The 19412-nt window shown below is 43.5% G+C and overlaps 1 protein-coding gene across 1 annotated transcript in view; it reads right to left on the reverse strand.

The window, feature by feature from the left end:
- The window catches only part of DNM3 (dynamin 3), a 414911-nt gene that overhangs the window by 366826 nt on the left and 28673 nt on the right, over nucleotides 1-19412 (reverse strand). Inside the window, exons 5-8 of the mRNA XM_040360124.1 lie at nucleotides 19208-19306; nucleotides 15360-15520; nucleotides 3367-3509; nucleotides 623-758 (exon numbers count right to left, since the gene is read on the reverse strand). Coding sequence (XP_040216058.1) covers nucleotides 623-758; nucleotides 3367-3509; nucleotides 15360-15520; nucleotides 19208-19306 — 539 coding nt within the window. The remainder of the gene's footprint in view (nucleotides 1-622; nucleotides 759-3366; nucleotides 3510-15359; nucleotides 15521-19207; nucleotides 19307-19412) is intronic.

Below are 19412 nucleotides of genomic sequence, written 5' to 3' on the forward strand. Positions count from 1 at the left end.
TCGTCGAGCTCCTCGACAATTTCCTCGATGAAAAACGTACACACGACCGTTTTCCTCGGCAAAAAAGCTCTGCCACCAAGTTTCTTGATGGATTCTGTCGAGTTTCTCAGTTGTGTGTACGAGGCCTAAGTGTAAAAGGTTGCCTTATACGCCGGAAAATACGGAAAGTACATTTTTCGACGAGGAAACTGTTGAGGATCTCGTCGAGCCAAAAAGAGAGCATGTCTTCTTTTTCCTCAACGGGAATGGGGAAATTTGGCTCGCCGAGATCCTTGACAGCCTAACAAGGAACTCGACGAGCAAAACGATGTGTTTCGCCCGTGGAGTTTCTCAGTCGTGTGTACGAGGCTTAAGAAGGCTAGTATGGAAAACTATATAGAGTCCTGTAAGACTAAAGGCGGGGGATTGAAGGACTACATTTTTAGGGACAAGAGGAGGAATCCTGGCCAAACTTCTGGTCATTGCCATAAAATATTTTAAGAATTTCTCACATTTATCTAATGGGTTTGCTGTGTTTTTTTTTATTATTATTATTATTATTATTACATTATTTTCATGATTACATTGACAATAGACAATACTAACATCAAAACAACTATTTATGTAATATGTAGGTGTATACCTTTACCAGCTCAAATGGAAAGCGTTCATGAAATATACGATTAATTTTGGCACCGCCAGACAACTCTAGTGTGTCCACTTTATCCCCTGACCCTTCTATCTTCTTTTCAAAATCTTGTGCAAAATGCTGGATCATTCTTAAAAACATGAATAAGAAAAGAATGACTAATTTTGGAACATTTGTAAAATTACTGTTAAACAGTCACATGCAAAAATGGATTCTAAAGAATTTGATATGTTTACAAAGAACAATTCTTTACATGTCATCAAATGTATATATGCACATATATAGGTACAGACTATCATCTAACCTCAGGTCAGGCCGCTGTGTACCTCCCATGGACCATACTAATATTTACATTTCAGCTACAGTAAGTGCTCTATGATCTGGCAATAACTGTCATTACTTATTATATCAAAGTAAAAATATTGTTTAGGGGGAAAGGGGGCCAACAAAGTTTTCTTTTAGAAGCATTTCCTTCCAAGAGAAAAGGAATTAGGTGGAGTTTTAATTGCAAAAATATTTTTGTTAAAAGTTTAGTTGCAGCTTCTCATCAGATCAGAGGAAGAAAAAATAAGTTCTATACTAATGCCGCGTACACACGATAAGGCTTTTGCCCAGCCAAATCACATCGGAAAAATATAGAACATATTTCTATATCTAAACTCCGATGAAATTCAACTGAATTTCCGATGAAATAACTCTGATGGGGCATACACACGATCGGAAAATACGATGGAAAAACTCCATCTGACTTTTTCCATCGGAAAATCCGATCGTGTGTACGGGGGAAATGGACCCTTTCACACTGGTGCAGTCCACCAGCAGATCCCCCTGCTCTTCTGTACACTGATCCCTGCTGAGCAGGCAGATGACAGGTCTGTGTCTATTCTGCTAATGCAGAGGGGACACGGACACAGCCCGCTCACCCCTATAGGCTGTCAGATGGAAACGGACCACCTGTCCATATTCATCAGACTGTCATTTAATTCGATCTGCCAAACGGATGAGAAAAAGATGCCCATCCGTCTGTTTTTAGCGTACAAGATCAGATTGGATGTCCGCAGGGGTCAACGGACACGTGTGTTGACATCCGCCACTCCATAGAGAGCAACGGATGGTTCAATTGGGTTCGCCTGAAAAACTGACAGGTGGACCCGATCAGGGGCCTAAAGGGCATGAGGGCACCAAGAATCACAGACAATTTATCTACTGATAAAAATATATTGCTAAAATGTGGTAATACACAGAACTACTAAAATATATCCTTGCATGTCCAGTCATTTTTGTCATATCAGATCATGTGATTAGAATGAATGTCATTATTCACAGTAGTGACACCAATCAGTGCCCATGAGTGACCCCAATCAGTGCCCATTAGTGATGCCAGTCAGTACTGCCTTTCGCTGCCCATCAGTGCCACCTAATCAGTGACCTTCAGTGCAGCCTCATCAGTGCCCAAAAGTGCCACCTCATCAGTGTCCATCAGAGCAGCCTATCAGTGCCCATAAGTGCCCATCAGCACATTAGTGAAGGAGAAAAAAACTCTGTAAAGACTCTGTAAAGAATAAAAAAAAACAGCAGTGATTAAATACCACCAAAAGAAAGCTCTGTTTGTGTTTAAAAAAATACAATAAAAACAATTTGGGTGCAGTGTTGCATGACCGCTCAATTGTCATTCAAAGTGTGAGGCCTTGTACACATGACCGAGGAACTCGTCGGAAAAGACACATCGTTTTCCTCAACGAGTTCCTTGTTAGGCTTGTCGAGGAACTCGACAAGCTTGCTTTGCGTACACACGGTCAAGACCTAATCTCCTCGTTCTCAAACGCGGTGACGTACAACACATACAATGGCAGGGGAAGTTCGATTCCACTGGCACAACCCTTGGGGCTGCTTTTGCTAATCTCATGTTACTGTGTGTTAAGTAAAAGTTTGGTAGGAGACGATTTGCACTTTTCAGACTGTTACAGTGTGACAAATGTGCTATCTCCATTACAAACGCTACTTTTACCGAAGGTGCGCTCCCATCTCATACTTGATTCTGAGCATGCGCGGGTTTCTTAGCATACACACGATCGTGTTTCTCGTCGAAAACCAGCCCGACGAGGAACGCGACGAGTTCCTCGACAGTTTCCTCAATGAAAAACGTACACACGACCGGTTTCCTCGGCAAAAAAGCTCTGTTACCAAGTTTCTTAAAGGATTCTGACGAGGAAAACGGTCGTGTGTACGAGGCCTGAGAGTGCTGAAAGCTGAAAATTGGCCTGGGCAGGAAGGAGGAAGTGCCCGGTAGGCAAGTGTTTAATTACCACCTAAGTTAGCCACAGAACCTGTGTAATTAATATGAGTTTGGTTTTAAATGGATGAGGTGGCAACACCAACCCTATTATGTGCAGAACAAATAAAAATTATATTGCCAGCAAAGACTAGATGTTTAGTACAGGGATGAGCAGACTGTGGATGAGGACTAAAGCTAAACTTCTACTAAACAATCTAGGAGAAACAACATTTTAATAACAAGGCAAAGCTATTCTTTTTTATTTTTCTAATAGTTTTTACATCTGTTGTAACATGGAAAATGCTAAATAATAATATGTAATAATAATAATAATAATAATAATATAATAATCAATCTTTTCTGATTGACTGCACATTTTTGAACTTTACAATGTATTAGGAAATACATAAATCACGTTAGTTGTAAAACTAGAATATTTCATAGAAAAGAAAATCATGCATACTGCAGCAATGCTTTTGTCTTCCTTGATGGATCCTCTGGTTTAAAATGTTTGTAAACTTCAACTTCATGTTCTAAGGAAAGCAGCTGATCTTGTAGCTTGCTCCTAAACTCTGGTAGTGTATCGCGTATGTGGTTGGTGAGTTGCTTTAAAAGAAAAAGTAATAGAGGCAGTGAATACAGGTGTTATCAGTAACTGAGACAATACTGACTAGCATCTATAAAGGGTACATGTGCCTTTATACATTTAACACAGTTTACTAAGGGGTCAACCAGGGAGACAATGGGCTCCATTCACAAAAGCAGATCGCATGCAGTATTTACAGTAGGTGTTTGTGATATTGTGCTTTTAGCACGACAGCGTCGCGCTGATACTCGGCGACAGGGTGCCGAGATCTCGCCGACATCTCACACTCACTGGAATGGTGACAGCACATCCCAGCAAGCGCGTCATAGAAGAGACGGGAGATCCGACTTGGATTCCCGCCAATTCTACACGTGTGCGGCGTTTGTTATGAATCCTGAGGGGGAAGTCCCCGCCGGATTTTAAATAAAAATCCGGCATGGGTCCCCCCCTCAGGAGCATACCGGGCCCTTAGGTCTGTTATGGGTTGTAAGGAGAGCCCCCCTACGCCGAAAAAAACGGCGTAGGGGGTCCCCCTACAATCCATACCAGACCCGTATCCAAAGCACGCTACCCGGCCAGCCAGGAAGGGAGTGGGGACGAGCGAGCGCCCCCCCCCCTCCTGAGCCGTACCAGGCTGCATGCCCTCAACATGGGGGGGTTGGGTGCTCTGGGGCAGGGGGGCGCACCCCCCCACCTCAGAGCACCCTGTCCCCATGTTGATGAGGACAGGGCCCCTTCCCGACAACCCTGGCCGTTGGTTGTCGGGGTATGCGGGCGGGAGGCTTATCGGAATCTGGGAGCCCCCTTTAATAAGGGGGCCCCCAGATACCGGCCCCCCACCCTAAGTGAATGAGTATGGGGTACATCGTACCCCTACCCATTCACCTGCAAGAAAAGTGGTAAAAACACAAATAAACCACACAGTGTATTAAAATATTTTATTTTTCTGCTCCGGAGGCCGCCCCCTGTCTTCTTTATTAGCTCTTTTACCAGGGGGGGCTTCTTCTTTGACGTCTTCGGGTGGGTGGGGGCCGCCGTCTGGTTCTCTTCCACCGCCGGGGGGGGTGGCTTTTAAAAAAGCCCCCACCCCCCCGGCGGGTTTCCTCCGGCGTCTTCGGCGGGGCTCTTCTTCTTCCGCTATCCCGACGGGTCTTCTCAACTCTCCGGGGGTCTCCTTCTGTCTTCGCCGCTCTCCGCTCTTGACTCGGCGCACCCCGGTTCTTCGTCTCGCTGTCCGGTGTCTTCTCCGTGCTGTACGTCTTCTTCCGTGCTGTGATGAGTTCTTCTTCCGCGCTGTGACGTCATGTTCTTCACTTCTCTTCTTCTCCCGATGTTGACTCGCCGGTCCTCCTCGCTGAAATGACGGATGCGCGCCTTGCATCGGACCTATATAGGCCTCACAATCCCATCATGCTCTGTACCTACCCATGTGATACCTACCACGTGGTAGGTATCACATGGGTAGGTACAGAGCATGATGGGACTGTGAGGCCTATATAGGTCCGATGCAAGGCGCGCATCCGTCATTTCAGCGAGGAGGACCAGCGTGGCAACATCGGGAGAAGGAGAGAAGTGAAGAACATGACGTCACAGCACGGAAGAAGAACTCATCACAGCACGGAAGGAGAAGACGTACATCACGGAAGAAGACACCGGACAGCGAGACGAAGAACCGGGGTGCGCCGAGTCAACAACGGAGAGCGGCGAAGACAGAAGGAGAACCCCGGAGAGTTGAGAAGACCCGTCGGGATAGCGGAAGAAGAAGAGCCCCGCCGAAGACGCCGGAGGAAACCCGCCGGGGGGGTGGGGGCTTTTTTAAAAGCCACCCCCCCCCGGCGGTGGAAGAGAACCAGACGGCGGCCCCCACCCACCCGAAGACGTCAAAGAAGAAGCCCCCCCTGGTAAAAGAGCTAATAAAGAAGACAGGGGGCGGCCTCCGGAGCAGAAAAATAAAATATTTTAATACACTGTGTGGTTTATTTGTGTTTTTACCACTTTTCTTGCAGGTGAATGGGTAGGGGTACGATGTACCCCATACTCATTCACTTAGGGTGGGGGGCCGGTATCTGGGGGCCCCCTTATTAAAGGGGGCTCCCAGATTCCGATAAGCCTCCCGCCCGCATACCCCGACAACCAACGGCCAGGGTTGTCGGGAAGGGGCCCTGTCCTCATCAACATGGGGACAGGGTGCTCTGAGGTGGGGGGGGCCGCAGTGCGCCCCCCTGCCCCAGAGCACCCAACCCCCCCATGTTGAGGGCATGCAGCCTGGTACGGCTCAGGAGGGGGGGGGGGCGCTCGCTCGTCCCCACTCCCTTCCTGGCTGGCCGGGTAGCGTGCTTTGGATACGGGTCTGGTATGGATTGTAGGGGGACCCCCTACGCCGTTTTTTTCGGCGTAGGGGGGCTCTCCTTACAACCCATAACAGACCTAAGGGCCCGGTATGCTCCTGAGGGGGGGACCCATGCTGGATTTTTATTTAAAATCCGGCGGGGACTTCCCCCTCAGGATTCATAACAAACGCCGCACACGTGTAGAATTGGCGGGAATCCAAGTCGGATCTCCCGTCGCTTCTATGACGGCTCTGTATCCATCGCGGCAAGCCAGCTCGGCGCTGGCTCCCGCGATGGGGCTCGTAGGTGCTCAATCTCGCTGAGAAAGAGAGCGAGATTGACACAAAATCGGGTTCACCTACTGTAGATGTTTTCCTAATGTGATTCTGAAACTGTCACTGCGGGAAATAAGTAGTGGTCCAGGCATGTGATAGTTAAGGAACCGGCACCCGCCGGCATCCTTAACAACCAGTAAACAATATAGTTGTTAAGGAGTGGGTGACCGCCATGTCCTTAACAGCTGATGAGTCATCATGTAAAAAGAATGTAATGTAAAAAGTATTGCCGGTGTTCTGCCGAGAAGTGCCTGGCTATCCAATAGTGCCCGGGTGGAACTGCAAATGTGCCGCATGGAGCCAAATTGATGCTCAGCTGTTGAGTCGCGTTGCCGAGGCACGTTCATGTAGGTGAGGGGCAGACAAATACATGAAGGGGTCTAATAAATATTCCAATCGCACACCTTCCTGGGGAAACGGCTCATAAATACAAAAATGGGTGCTGAAGCGATCACCAGCTGGGTACTGGAACAATCAACCACATGAACATATTTGCCAGCACACCACAGATCATATATAACGTCCAAAAGCTTTAATGCACAGAAAACATCACAAGAGGTGCAACGTTTCGAGGCCCTGCAGGATCTCTTCGTCAGGCAAGTGACAAAGAGGTCCTGCGTGGCCTCGAAATGTTGCACCTCTTGTGATGTTTTCTGTGCATTAAAACTTTTGGACGTTATATACGATCCGTGGTGTGCTGGTGTGTTCATGAGTTACATGAAGGGGCGAATATTTAAATGATGGGCAGTGGTGGGGCGGAATTTTTATCGGTGGCCAAACAAAACCGCAAAATAAATCTTTATCTAAAATAGAAAAAGCCGCCCTTCAATTGACTAAACATGCCCCACAAGCGTCCAGAAAGAATAGTAGATAAAGATGCCCTTTGCAGCTTTCTTTGGCCATCGATAAAAATTCCGCCCCCAGCATTGCCCATCATTTAAAAGTCCGCCCCCTTCATGTAAGTAGCCACCCCTCAGCTACATGAACATGCCTCTGCAACGCAAGACAACACTGTTCTAGGGGTCCGTACTGCGCGTGCATGGCACATTCACAGTTCCACCCAGTCAGGAAAGGGGGGGGGGCTATTAAAATATCATATATATACTATATATATATATATATATATATATATATATATAGCGTTTATTTTAGTGAATACCAAAACATGTTTTGAAAAACGATGTGCGGTATCTTAGTGCATATTTGTATGTGGCAATATACCGTGTTATGAATGGCGCCCAATGTTTCTTTCTCACAGGGTGTAACAGCACTGGTGAACAGAGTGAACCACAACTGCGGTTAGCAAGGATTTCAATGCGCTTCTTTATGTGACAACTCAGTATTGGGCCCCAGGCGTCACTCCTCACAAACAGGAGTTTGGGGTATCTCTACATCATTTTGTATTGGAAGTCGATGCGTCACAATTCATCACCTGATCTAATACGAATCAAATTTTTAAGCTCCTCTAAGATCGAGTTTAGTAACTACGGTAGAAGCCTGTAGTCTTATTCAGGAATAAGTGGAAGAGGATAGCGATTTTTCACTGTGACTTTGTTCAAGGCTCGATAGCCTATGATAGGTCTGAGGCTACCATCTTTATTTGTAACAAAAAACATACCAGCACTGGCAGGAGAAGTAGAAGGTTTAATGAAACCCTTTTTTAGGTCATCTTGTAAATATTTATTTAAATGTTGAAGTTCTGGTTGAGAAAGAGAATAGATTCTACCCGTAGGTATAGAGGTACCTTGCAGTAATTCAATGGGACAGTCATATATCCTATGAGGAGGCAATGTCTCTGCATTCTACTCACTGAATACATCAGAAATTTGAAGGTACTGAAATGGTATCTCTTGAGGGGGCAAGATGAAGCAGTGGAGCAACTTGATAACAAGTCTTTTTACAATATGGTGAATGCAAAAGTACAGTTGCTTGATCCCAGAGAAAAGTAGGCATATGCTGTTTAAGCCAAGGTAACCCCAAACAACAGGGAATATTAGAGATGGTATAACATCATAGGTCAGAAATTCACTATGGTTATCTCCACAAATAGTCAATAAAGGTTAGGTTTGGTACAATATAGGTCCAGATGCAGAAGTTGTTCCATCGATAAAGCTCACAGAAAGAGGGGGCGACTTCTTCAAGTGTGGAATTTTGTGTAAAGAAACAAGGGCTGAATTGATGAAGTTACCACATGCGCCTGTATCCAACATAGCCTTGACAGGAATTCTAACTTGATCCCATTGTAACATAAGGAGTAAAAAGATATAAGGAGCATGTTTAGAAACAGAACGAGCCAATTTGCAAAGGTGAATTGGCTTACGTTCGTCCTTTTTCTTTTTTACAAGAGGACAAGAAGAAATGGCATGTTCCGATGAGGCACAATAAGGGCAGAGATTCAATGTGCGGTGACAAATTTTTTCAGATGAGGTAAGTGGGGAACGTGTAGTCCCAATGTCCATTTTTTCATCAACGGGAATCAAACTCAATTTTTTAGGCATGGGGCAGATGTAATTACACTTGACTGACGTTCAGCTCATCTCTCTCTTAACCTACGATCAATGATGATCGAACGTTGTATAATGTCATTAAGAGTAAGAGGGAGATCTGATCAAGCCAACTCATCCTTGAGTGGTTCGGAAAGGCCAAGGCGAAATTGGTTATGCAGTGTGACATCATTCCACTCAGTTTCAATAGCAGACCTCTGGAATTCCGCAATGAAATCCTCAACTGGCCCTCTACCTTGTTTGAGGTTCCAAAGAGCATTTTCATCAGTGAGTTGCTTATTGAAGTCATCATATAGCATAGACATAGTTGCTAGAAATTGTTGACAGGAATTTAGGATTGGATCCTCTTTTTCTAGGTAGGTATTTGCTCAATCACAGGGTTCACCCTGCAAATAGGATAGAACGGTGAGCACTTTAATCCTATCATTGGGGAAAGTGCGAGGACAGAGTTCAAACATTAATTTACAGGCATTAATGAACTCTCTATAGGTCTTTCGATCACCAGAAAAAGAAGGAGGTGGGTTAACCTTAGGTTCAGGGGGGAGATGAGGTAAATTTGGGGTAAGGGCAACTAAATCTTGCAAGGCCTGATTTTCTGCGTGTAGATTTTGTAGTGTGTGAGCGAGAGCGTCTACCCTCTGAGTAAGGGTGACAACTTGGTTTGCAAGTTCCGCTGGGTTCATGATATGGTTCTACTATTCTGTAACAGCACTGGTGAATGGAGTGAACCACAACTGCGGTTAGCAAGGATTTCAATGCGCTTCTTTATGTGACAACTCAGTATTGGGCCCCAGGCGTCACTCCTCACAAACAGGAGTTTGGGGATCTCTACATCATCTCTCTGTCACATAAAGAAAGGCGTTGAGCTACTAAGGATGGGCGCATTACAACATGCAACCAGAGCTTAGCATTTAAAATTATAATATACTTTAAAGGTCAAGATTCCAATACACCTCTATATGCAAGTGATTATCAGTACGGGGGCCCCAGGCGTCACTCCACACAAACAGGAGTTTGGGGGTTCTCTACATCATATCACTTTGAGCATATAGGGATGTATTAGGTCACTAAGGGAGATGGTATAAAATACCATCAACCCCTAGCATAGAAAAGTTAGAGCGAATATGTTCAAACAATTAGGACAAGGCCTACAAGGGATTTGTACTTATGTCAAGCTCGTAGTAAATAGGAGTTGTAGTGACAACTAGTAGTTGCGCATGAGAGGCAATATAGCTTAGGTAATAGTAGTTGCATATAAAAGGCAATATAGCTCATGTTATTATAGTTGCATATATGAGGTGAATATTGCACAAGTAATTTGAGGGTAGCTGACCCTTTAAGGTACTCCTTAGCAAACAGTCCTTAGCACAGCACTATATCCCAAATAGTATGTTGATCTGCACAAGGCATACTAAGTAACAACAAATGTATTAAATGGAACACAAGCAGCAGATCTTCTTATAGGACTACAAGTGATACAATAGCTACTTATCTGTTTGCAGGCTTCAATGTAGGAGATAGGGATTCCGTGGTGTAGTGTGTTCAGCAAAGGCCTCAAAGGTTGTCCCCAGCAATGATCTGTGTTGTAGTAGGTGCAATAGCAGCAAAGTAGTAGTTGTTGCCTGGAGCGGTGTTGCAGCATAAGGAGCGATGGCAGCGGTATGAGTAGCGTGGCCGAGCTACAGTTGACAATAATAGAACAATGTTTCTATTTCAATTCAATGCCTTTATAGACAAGTGCCAGGTGTAGTGCATTGCACTGAATTTGAAAGGAGCGCCGTTGGCTGCGGCGCGCTTCGGCGTTCCATGGTGGAATGCACGGGGCGCCGCGCGATGACGTCATTGCGTGGTCAGCGTAATGCGCTCCAGGGTGGAACGCAAACAGGAAGTAACAGGCGCACAGAGAGCCTGTTACAGTGGGACATTAGAAATGGCATTTACATCTGTCCAGTCAGGACAAGCAATGAGGTTTTGACTCTGGGGAAAATTTGTCAAATAATAGGAATTGCCCCAAAGGTACTACTATATGTAGACACTTCTTCACAGTTTCTGGTTCCTGTTCACTTTAAAGAGAAGTTCCACTTTGCAAGGGAAGCCTTTCCCTCCTAGGTTCTAATCCTGATCTTAGTGTAATGTGTGTCGAAGTAAATCAGGATTTCAGCTTTCTCAGCAATTGCTGAAAGTTACATTTTCATCACTCTGCAAAGATTAAAAATTATGACTGTCCATTTATATTCCATTAAATATGTTTTGGAAGTTTCTGATACTTTCCTGGCTGCTTCTAAATGAATTCCACAGCTCTCTGCTAAGATGTCAGAAATATTTTAGCCTGCTTTCTGAGATCTCAGGTTCATGGGGACCAGGATAGAAATTACATCTATAGGTACCAGACCACTTGAGGAGTCACAAAAGGTGAGTCTGCAGTAAAATACACAGGCCCGGATTCACATACATTGGCGCATAGTGGTTTGGGCTTTGAAGGCACACGATACAATTTATATGAAAATACTAGAAAATGTATTGGTATGAAATATCATAAAATCAGTTATAAACATAAAATCAACCTAGAAATTAAATGAATAGCTGGTTCTACAGAGGTTAACACAGTACAGTACTTATATAATCTTAGTATACAGAGGCTTAAGTATAAAGCAGATTTAGAGATACAGTCTTATATTGTGTAACCCGAGTAGTAATCCGGAGGATATGGAGGGCTTGCTCTACATGTTGCGCGCTTGGGAATATCGCTTCCTCAGGAGCATAGATATTTCAGTGTTTAGGCCGCGTTGGAGGTAGACAACGTGCGGTCGTGTGTTATCCCCACTGTGGCTGTGTATTCAGAAATTAAACTGATCCAGCCTAGTGTAGGGGTAATATCATTAACACGAGGACAAAATATCGTAGGGTGGTAGGGCAGTCAATTGCTGGTAAGCAACTATAAAGATGTATCCGGTCCAAGGGTATAACCAAACGGTAATGTATATGCTTGATATGTAGGGCTATACAGAAAAGGGCAGATGGGTAGATCTGCCAAAACGATTACCAGACTAGAAGGCCCCAATCAATAGAGAGGAGATGGTTGCAGGCAATGGTAGTAAAACGATAACCTTGCAGCCCAAGATTTCACAAGCATCCGTGAGGAGACCCCCTGGTGTGGATATGACATCATATCCACACCAGGGGGTCTCCTCACGGATGCTTGGGGTGGAAATCCTGTACCATAAGCGGTATCCCCGAGCCAGACTCGGGATTGCATCGCAGTATGCAGGCGGAGATTACTTACCTTGTCCCTGGATCCTGCGATGTCTTACCGCTGTGTGATCGAGCTGTGTCCTCGCTCGATTCACACAATGCCCGAGTGCCGCTGAGCTCTGTTCCTTGCGACGTTACGGCGCACGGGGGGCGGAGATCGGCGCCAAATAAAAAAAAATAAAAACACAATACACATACAGTATACTGTAATCTTACAGATTACAGTACTGTATAAAATAAATACACACCCCCTTTGTCCCTAGTGGTCTGCCCAGTGTCCTACATGCACTTTTATATAATAAAGACTGTTCTTTCTGCCTGGAAACTAGAGATTGTCTCTAGCAACCAAAAGCTAAAAAACAGCGATAATAAATTAAGCGATAGCGATTTGTGGGGAAATTTTCGTCATTAAACACTGAAAGTAATAATTTTTATTATTATTTGTTATAAGTATTTATAGTTATTTATTACATTATAAATTATGATTTTGTGTTTCAAACTTTATCATACCCAGGATGTCTACTAGACTCTTGTTCGGACAGATTTAAGTGAGTTATTTCTAAGAATTACAGGCCTACAATGTAAAACGCCAAATTTCCATGCAAAATAATTATAGTGCTTTCAGCACCTACAATCTGAAAGAATCATACCGCCAGGGAGGATAAAGGGAACCTGCTGACACCATACAGAAGGATTTAAAAGGAATTTGCTGGCACCTTTCATTCCAGTACATAATAATGTTTTGAGTCCAGTGGATGGATTGAGTAACCAGTTATAAGGAAAGTTTATTAATTTACTGTAGATGGGTCCCATACTTCAGGTGAGTAGTTATTTCTTCTGGTGGTGGAGCACTCTTATTTGAGATGGAGCACAGAAGTTAAAATAAGGTCTTCAGGGTGATGAATGGATATTCTGATCACTAAGACTATTTTCTGTTTATCACATTGAATATACAGTATTAGAGATCGATCGATTATCAGCAGCCAATATCAGCATTTTCTGAAAAATCAGTATTGGTCTCAAACTAGACCGATATTACCGATATTGCTTCAAGGGGTTTTACCGGGGTGATGCCTGCAGCGGTACCGTTGTTTAGATCGGACGATCGGCTTTATTGTAAGAACAACCGTGCGGCTCAGCAGCTGCTCTGCTGTTATTACAAGCAACATCCCACCAGGAGGCCTGAGCAACCAGCTGGCATGTCTTCTGGCTGCCCCAAGATCCGAACAAAGCCGATGCTTCAGTCGGGTCTCTGATCTAGCAATCCGGAAGCGATGTCATGACATTACTTCCTGGATTACTGGCATCTTAAAGGTACCCGTTTTAAAAAATAAAGTATTTAAAAATGCAGATCTTGACGTTTAATACTTTAAAGTGCAAAGGAGTGGTTGGGGGTCTTAAAGACCCCCAATCCCTCCATAAAGAGTATCTGTCAATGCCTATTACTGTCACAAGGGATGCTTACATTCCTTGTGACAGCAATAACAGTTATTAAAGACATAAAAATCTAAAATGACAGTGTAAAAAAATTGTTTTTGTAATGTACAAAATATCAGCCAAAAATATTGGCTTTTTGGCAAGAGAGGTGGCCGAAATATCGGTATCGTATCGGCACCAAAAAAACGATATCAGTCGATCCCTAGACAGTATCTAACAAAAGTGAGTACACCCCTTACAATTTTGTAAATATTTTATTATATCTTTTTTTGTGACAACACTGAAGAAATGACACTTTGCTACAATGTAAAGTAGTAAGTGTACAGTTTGTGTAACAGTGTAAATGTACTTTCTCCTAAAAATAACTTAACACATTAATGCTCAATGCATTGAGCCTTCAACTTCTTTACCTGTAACATCAGCCCACACCAGGCCTCTAAGTGCCATACATGATCCTATGGTTATAGGGTGAGTCACATTATGGCCTATGAGTATTGGTGGAGATGTTCTTTTATGTGGTAGTTTGTCTAGCGTATGTTGGTAACAATTTTAATTGCACTCTTGTCTGTTGTTTTTTTTAACTTTGAATCAATAAATGATTATATTTTAAAGGGGTTGTAAAGGTTTGTTTTTTTATTTACTAAATAGGTTCCTTTAAGCTAGTGCATTGTTGGTTCATTTACCTTTTCCTTCGATTTCCCTTCTAAATGTTTTTTTTCTTTGTCTGAATTTCTCACTTCCTGTTACTCCTCTGTAAGCTTGCCCCCATCATCTGGCTGGGGGTTAGTCAGCCAGAACAGCTTACTGAGGAGGAACAGGAAGTGAGAAATTCTGACAAAGAAAACAAAGAAAAAAACCATTAGAAGGGAAATGGAAGGAAAAGGTAAGTGAACCAACAATGCACTGGCTTAAAGGAACCTATTTAGAAAATAAAAAATAAACCTTTACAACCCCTTTAATATTGTGTATATTGTGGTGCTTAAAAATCTAGAGTTCCCTCATTCCACTATATTAGAAAGATTGTTTTCTATGTATAGTTTTTAATTATTTACAGACTTTTTCTTTCAAATGTGTGCCATTATAGGGTGACCACGTGTCCCGGATTGCCCGGGACAGTCCCACATTCTGCAGGTCTGTCCCGGGCACCTTCACTCTACAGTGTCATGGAATGAATTTGACACAGGTCTTAGCATGAACCCCTCAGAGCTTAAGATGTGACACCCCCCAAACTAGTCAAGAACTACAGGTCCCAGCAGAGATCTGTGAAATCTATGGGGTCACACCCTTAGATCTCATGGGTTCATGTGGGGAGTTTCAAAATTGGGGGGGGTCACATCTTTAGATATCATCGGTTCATGCTGGGATTTGTAGTCCTTTACTTTGGGGGGGGGGGTGTGACCTCCCCAAAGTTAAGGACTACAGGTCCCAGCATGAAACCCCCCCCCCAAAGCTGAAGATGTGAGACCCCCTGCCCCCCAAATAGTGAAGAACTACAGGTCCCAGCATAAACCTGTGAAATCTATGGGATCACACCCTTAGATCTCAGGGGTTTCATGCTGGGTTTTGTAGTCCTTCAAATTGGGGGGGGGGTCACATCTTTAGATATTAGGAGTTCATGCTGGGACTTGTAGTCCTTCACTTTTCGGGGGAATGTGACCCCCAAAAGTGAAGAACTACAGGTCCCACCATGAACCCCTCAGAGCTGAAGATGCGACCTCCACCCCCCACCTACTGAAGAACTACAGGTCCCAGGATGAACCGGTGAAAACCATGGGGGGGGGTCACAATTTTTTTTTATAAAAAGTTTTATTTTTTTAGAAAAGGGGGGGGGGGGGTGTCCCTGAATGGCAGTTTGGAAATGTGGTCACCCTAGTGCCATAAAAGGGAGGTACCTATTTACTGAAACTACGTACATAAAAATGCTGTATATTTTATCACTGCAGAGAAGATGATTAGATAACGATATTCCTAAACCTTGAGGTCACAGAAAAATATTCATAATGAAGATTTACCTGATTAAGGACTTTCTGGAGGTACGATGTTCCCATGCAATCTGCCATGTGTCTGTAAGCTGGATGAGATAGGAAGAAATTCTTTTCTGCTACCAAAGCAGCTTGAATATCCTTTTTACCATCAATATCTTTTTGGCTACGATTCACAACACCAACATAACCTGAAGGAACACAAAGACATGTATTACTAATTGTATTCAAATCCCAAAATATATGGCATCAGTGTAAGAAAAAAACACTATAAAGTCTCGTTCACATGGATGTACTAAAGCACATGCACGTGCGAGGGCCATGTACCTAGTCTGCCCTCAGGGGATTAATCGCAGGCAGTCTAATTCATGTCAATTGGGATGCAGTGGCTGCATGGACACAACAGCTGCGCCCAATTTGACTGCCATGGAGGTGTATGGTCTCAAACTGCACGGCCATCAAATTGGGAGCAGCGACTGTAACCATGCAGTTGCTGCATCCCAACTGACATAAAGGTGACTAACATCACAGGGAACACCTGTATATCCCGGTGTAGTCATCTTGGCCCTTGCATGGGTGTACCATTCAGTAAGTAAATGAGACCCTAAATTGTTAAAGACTGAACTGATTGGCATACAATAAAACATACATGGGGTTGATTTACTAAAACTGGAGCGTGCGAAATCTGGTGCAGCTCTGCAAAAATTGTACATGCTCATTTATACAGTTAATAAATAATTCTTAGATACTGCAGTTTAATCACTTCCTTACCGAGTCATATTTGAAATGACGTTGGCAGGAACCCTCCCTCCAGGGTGGACGTCATATGACGCCCTGAGCCTCCAGGGGTGCTAGGGGGCGCACGCTAACCGCCGGCGGCACAAGTGCCCGCCGCATCGCCCGGGACCCGTTGCATGTGCTCGCGGCCATGATATCCGCCGGGCACCCGCGATTGCCCGCAATCACGGCAGGACCATGGATCTGTGTGTGTAAACACACAGATCCATGTCCTGTCAGAGGTGAGGAGACCAGTCCAGTACAGAGGAACACACATCGGTCTCCTCCCCTTGTGAGTCCCCTCCCCCTACAGTTAGAATCACTCACTAGGGAACATTTTAACCCCTTGCTCGCCCCCCTAATGTTAACCCCTTCCCTGCCAGTCACATTTACACAGTAATCAGTGCAGTTTTATAGCACGAATTGCTGTATAAATGTGAATGGTCCCAAAAATGTGTAAAAAATATCTGATCTGTCGTCGCAATGTCACGGTCACAATAAAAATAACAGATCGCCGCCATTACTAGTATAAAAATTTAAATAAAATTTCATAAATCTATCCCCTATTTTGTAGATGCTATAACTTGCGCAAACCAATCAATAAACGCTTATCGCGTTTTTTTTTTTACAAAAAATATGTAGAAGAATACGTATCGGCCTAAACTGAGGAAAATAAAAATTGTGATATTTATTAAATCAAAAAGTAAAAAATATTGTGTTTTTTTCAAAATTGTCGCTATTCTTTTGTTTATAGCGCAAAAAATAAAAACCGCAGAGGTGATCAAATACCACCAAAAGAAAGCTCTATTTGTGGGGAAAAAAAACATAAAGATTTCATTTGGGTACAGTGTTGCATGACCTCGCAATTGTCATTCAAAGTGCAATAGCACTGAAAACGAAAAATTGGTCTGGGCAGGAAGGGGGTGAAAATGCCCGGTATGGAAGTGGTTAAAATACTTTCATTTTAATGAATTCTACTCAAAATAAATTGTATTGTGAAAGTATGCAGCACAGTGGCGTAGTGATTAGAATGTAAGCCTTGCAGCAATTGGGATCCTTCAGCCAGGACACTATGGTTTCCTCCAGGTACTCCAGTTTCCTTCCACACTTCAAGAACGTTATAGTGATTGTAAGGCTTCGGTTTTTTATTATTATTATTTAAAATAACAAATATGTCATACTTACCTCCACTGTGCAGCTCGTTTTGCACAGAGTGGCCCCAATCGTCCTCTTTTGGGGTCCCTCGGCGGCACTCACGGCTTCTCCCCTCATCGTATAACACCCTAGGAGAAGCTTTCTTCTGGGGGGTTACCTTGCGGGCACGCTCCCGAGTCCAGCATTCGGCGTCCATAGACACGAATGCCGGACTCGGTCCCCGCCCCTCGGCGCCCAAATCCTTGGATTTGATTGACAGAAGTGGGAGCCAATGTCTGCACAGCTTTCAATCTATCCAATCAAGAGCCAAGAACCATGAAATAGCAGGCTTAAGTTTGCGACGTGAAAAACCGACTAGCGACGACGTAAGAGAATGCGACGACCACGCGTACCTTCGTGGATTGCCGTAAACAGCTCATTTGCATACCCGACGCGGAAAACGACGCAAACTCCACCCAGCGGTCGCCGAAGTATTGCATCCTAAGATCCAAAGGCGTACGAAGCCGTACGCCTGTTGGATCTTAGCCAAAAGCCGTCGTATCTTTGTTTGTAAATTACAAATAAAGATATGACCCGGCAAATTTGAAAGTACGCCGGAGTATCAGCAGATACTCCGGCGTACTTTTTCTGTGAATCTGGCCCACTGTATATAAATTGCTGTATAAATTGACAGTGCTAAATAAATACCTGCAATAAAAAATAAGTGTGAAAAATGTACCTGGTGCTGTATTAAAGGGGTAATAAGCCCCAAACAAAAAATGTAACATATTGCAGCTTACCAATGATTAGATGTGGTGCTGCATTATTTTATTTTTTAGGCTTTTTTTCTCGGTTTTCACTTGTTGATCTGGCCAGTAACACACATCCTGTATTAGTGTCCCCACTCTGGATGAAGGAGCACAGGGGACACCTTTGGACAGCAGCATTGTCAGTCTGACGGAAAGAAGTGTTAAGCCTCATATACACGGTCGGACTTCAAACAAACTTTTCTGTGGATTTTTGTTTGAAGGGTGTTGGCCATGAACTTTGTATGCATACACACAGCAGGACTTTTTCAGCAAACTTTCCCAAAATCAAATGGTTTTTCAGCATTTTTCTGCTCTTTACCGCCACCCTTTGGTCAACATCTACTATTGTTGGTTGATTTTAACATTGGTTTTAAGCATTCGTGTTTGTACTTTGGACAAAAGTCCAATGGAATTCTGTACACACGATGGGACTTTGCACCGTAGGACTTTTGTTGCCGAAAAGTTTGTCCGTTTGCAGAGCGAACATTTGTCCGATGAAAACCGAAAAAGCTTGTCCGATGGAGCGTACACGCGGTCGGACTTTTTTGAAAACCTGGGAATTTAGAAGTTTGTTGTCAAAAAGTCCAACCGTGTGTATGGGACTTAAGATGTACTAGCAGATTTAGACATGTTAACAAATTGAAGTCAAACTCACTAACGCTTTTTAGGCAGTTACAGCAAACAGTTTCTTCCTTTGGGAAGAAAAGTTTTAATGTAATAAGTAAAATGTAATAACTAAAAGCTGATCTTTCTAAGCACCCCTGTCTATGTTAATTGTTTCTAACTGTTTCATATGCAGGAAAGCATGTTCCTTTGAAAAACACCAGACTTACTGCCTGGATCACCAGGTGAAAATAAAGGAAAAGGCCTAAAAAGAAAACTAATACAGCCATCACATCTAAGAATTGGTATTATAGTAATTAATGTTTGCTTTTGTGTTTAATACTGCTATTAGTATAGCAATGCTCCAGATAAGACAAGTGGCTACAGAACCTAAAGTGGTTGCAAACCCTCAAAACATTCCCAGTGATGTGAATGGCCTCAGGTGATACACAGAGATGAAACAAAACCTCCTACATAAGTTGTATCTGTCTATCTGCAGTCTTCTTTCCTCTACTACCTCTTCCGCAACTTCATAAAAAAAACATTACTAATTACCCCTGCGAAGGGGAAGTAACTTGTTCTCCAATATATCTCGGGCATCAGTTCCTTCATCCATTAGATCCAATTTTGTGATCACACCAATTGTTCTGAGACCTAAAAAGAAAAGTAAATTTTGTGTCAAGAGTCAAAAAGTCTCAGCCATTGTCCATGCTCTTTAATAAGCCCCCCATAAAGTAAACATATCCCATAAAAAAAATGG

This window comes from Rana temporaria, chromosome 7 (assembly GCF_905171775.1).
Source record: "Rana temporaria chromosome 7, aRanTem1.1, whole genome shotgun sequence".
NCBI lineage: Eukaryota > Metazoa > Chordata > Amphibia > Anura > Ranidae > Rana > Rana temporaria.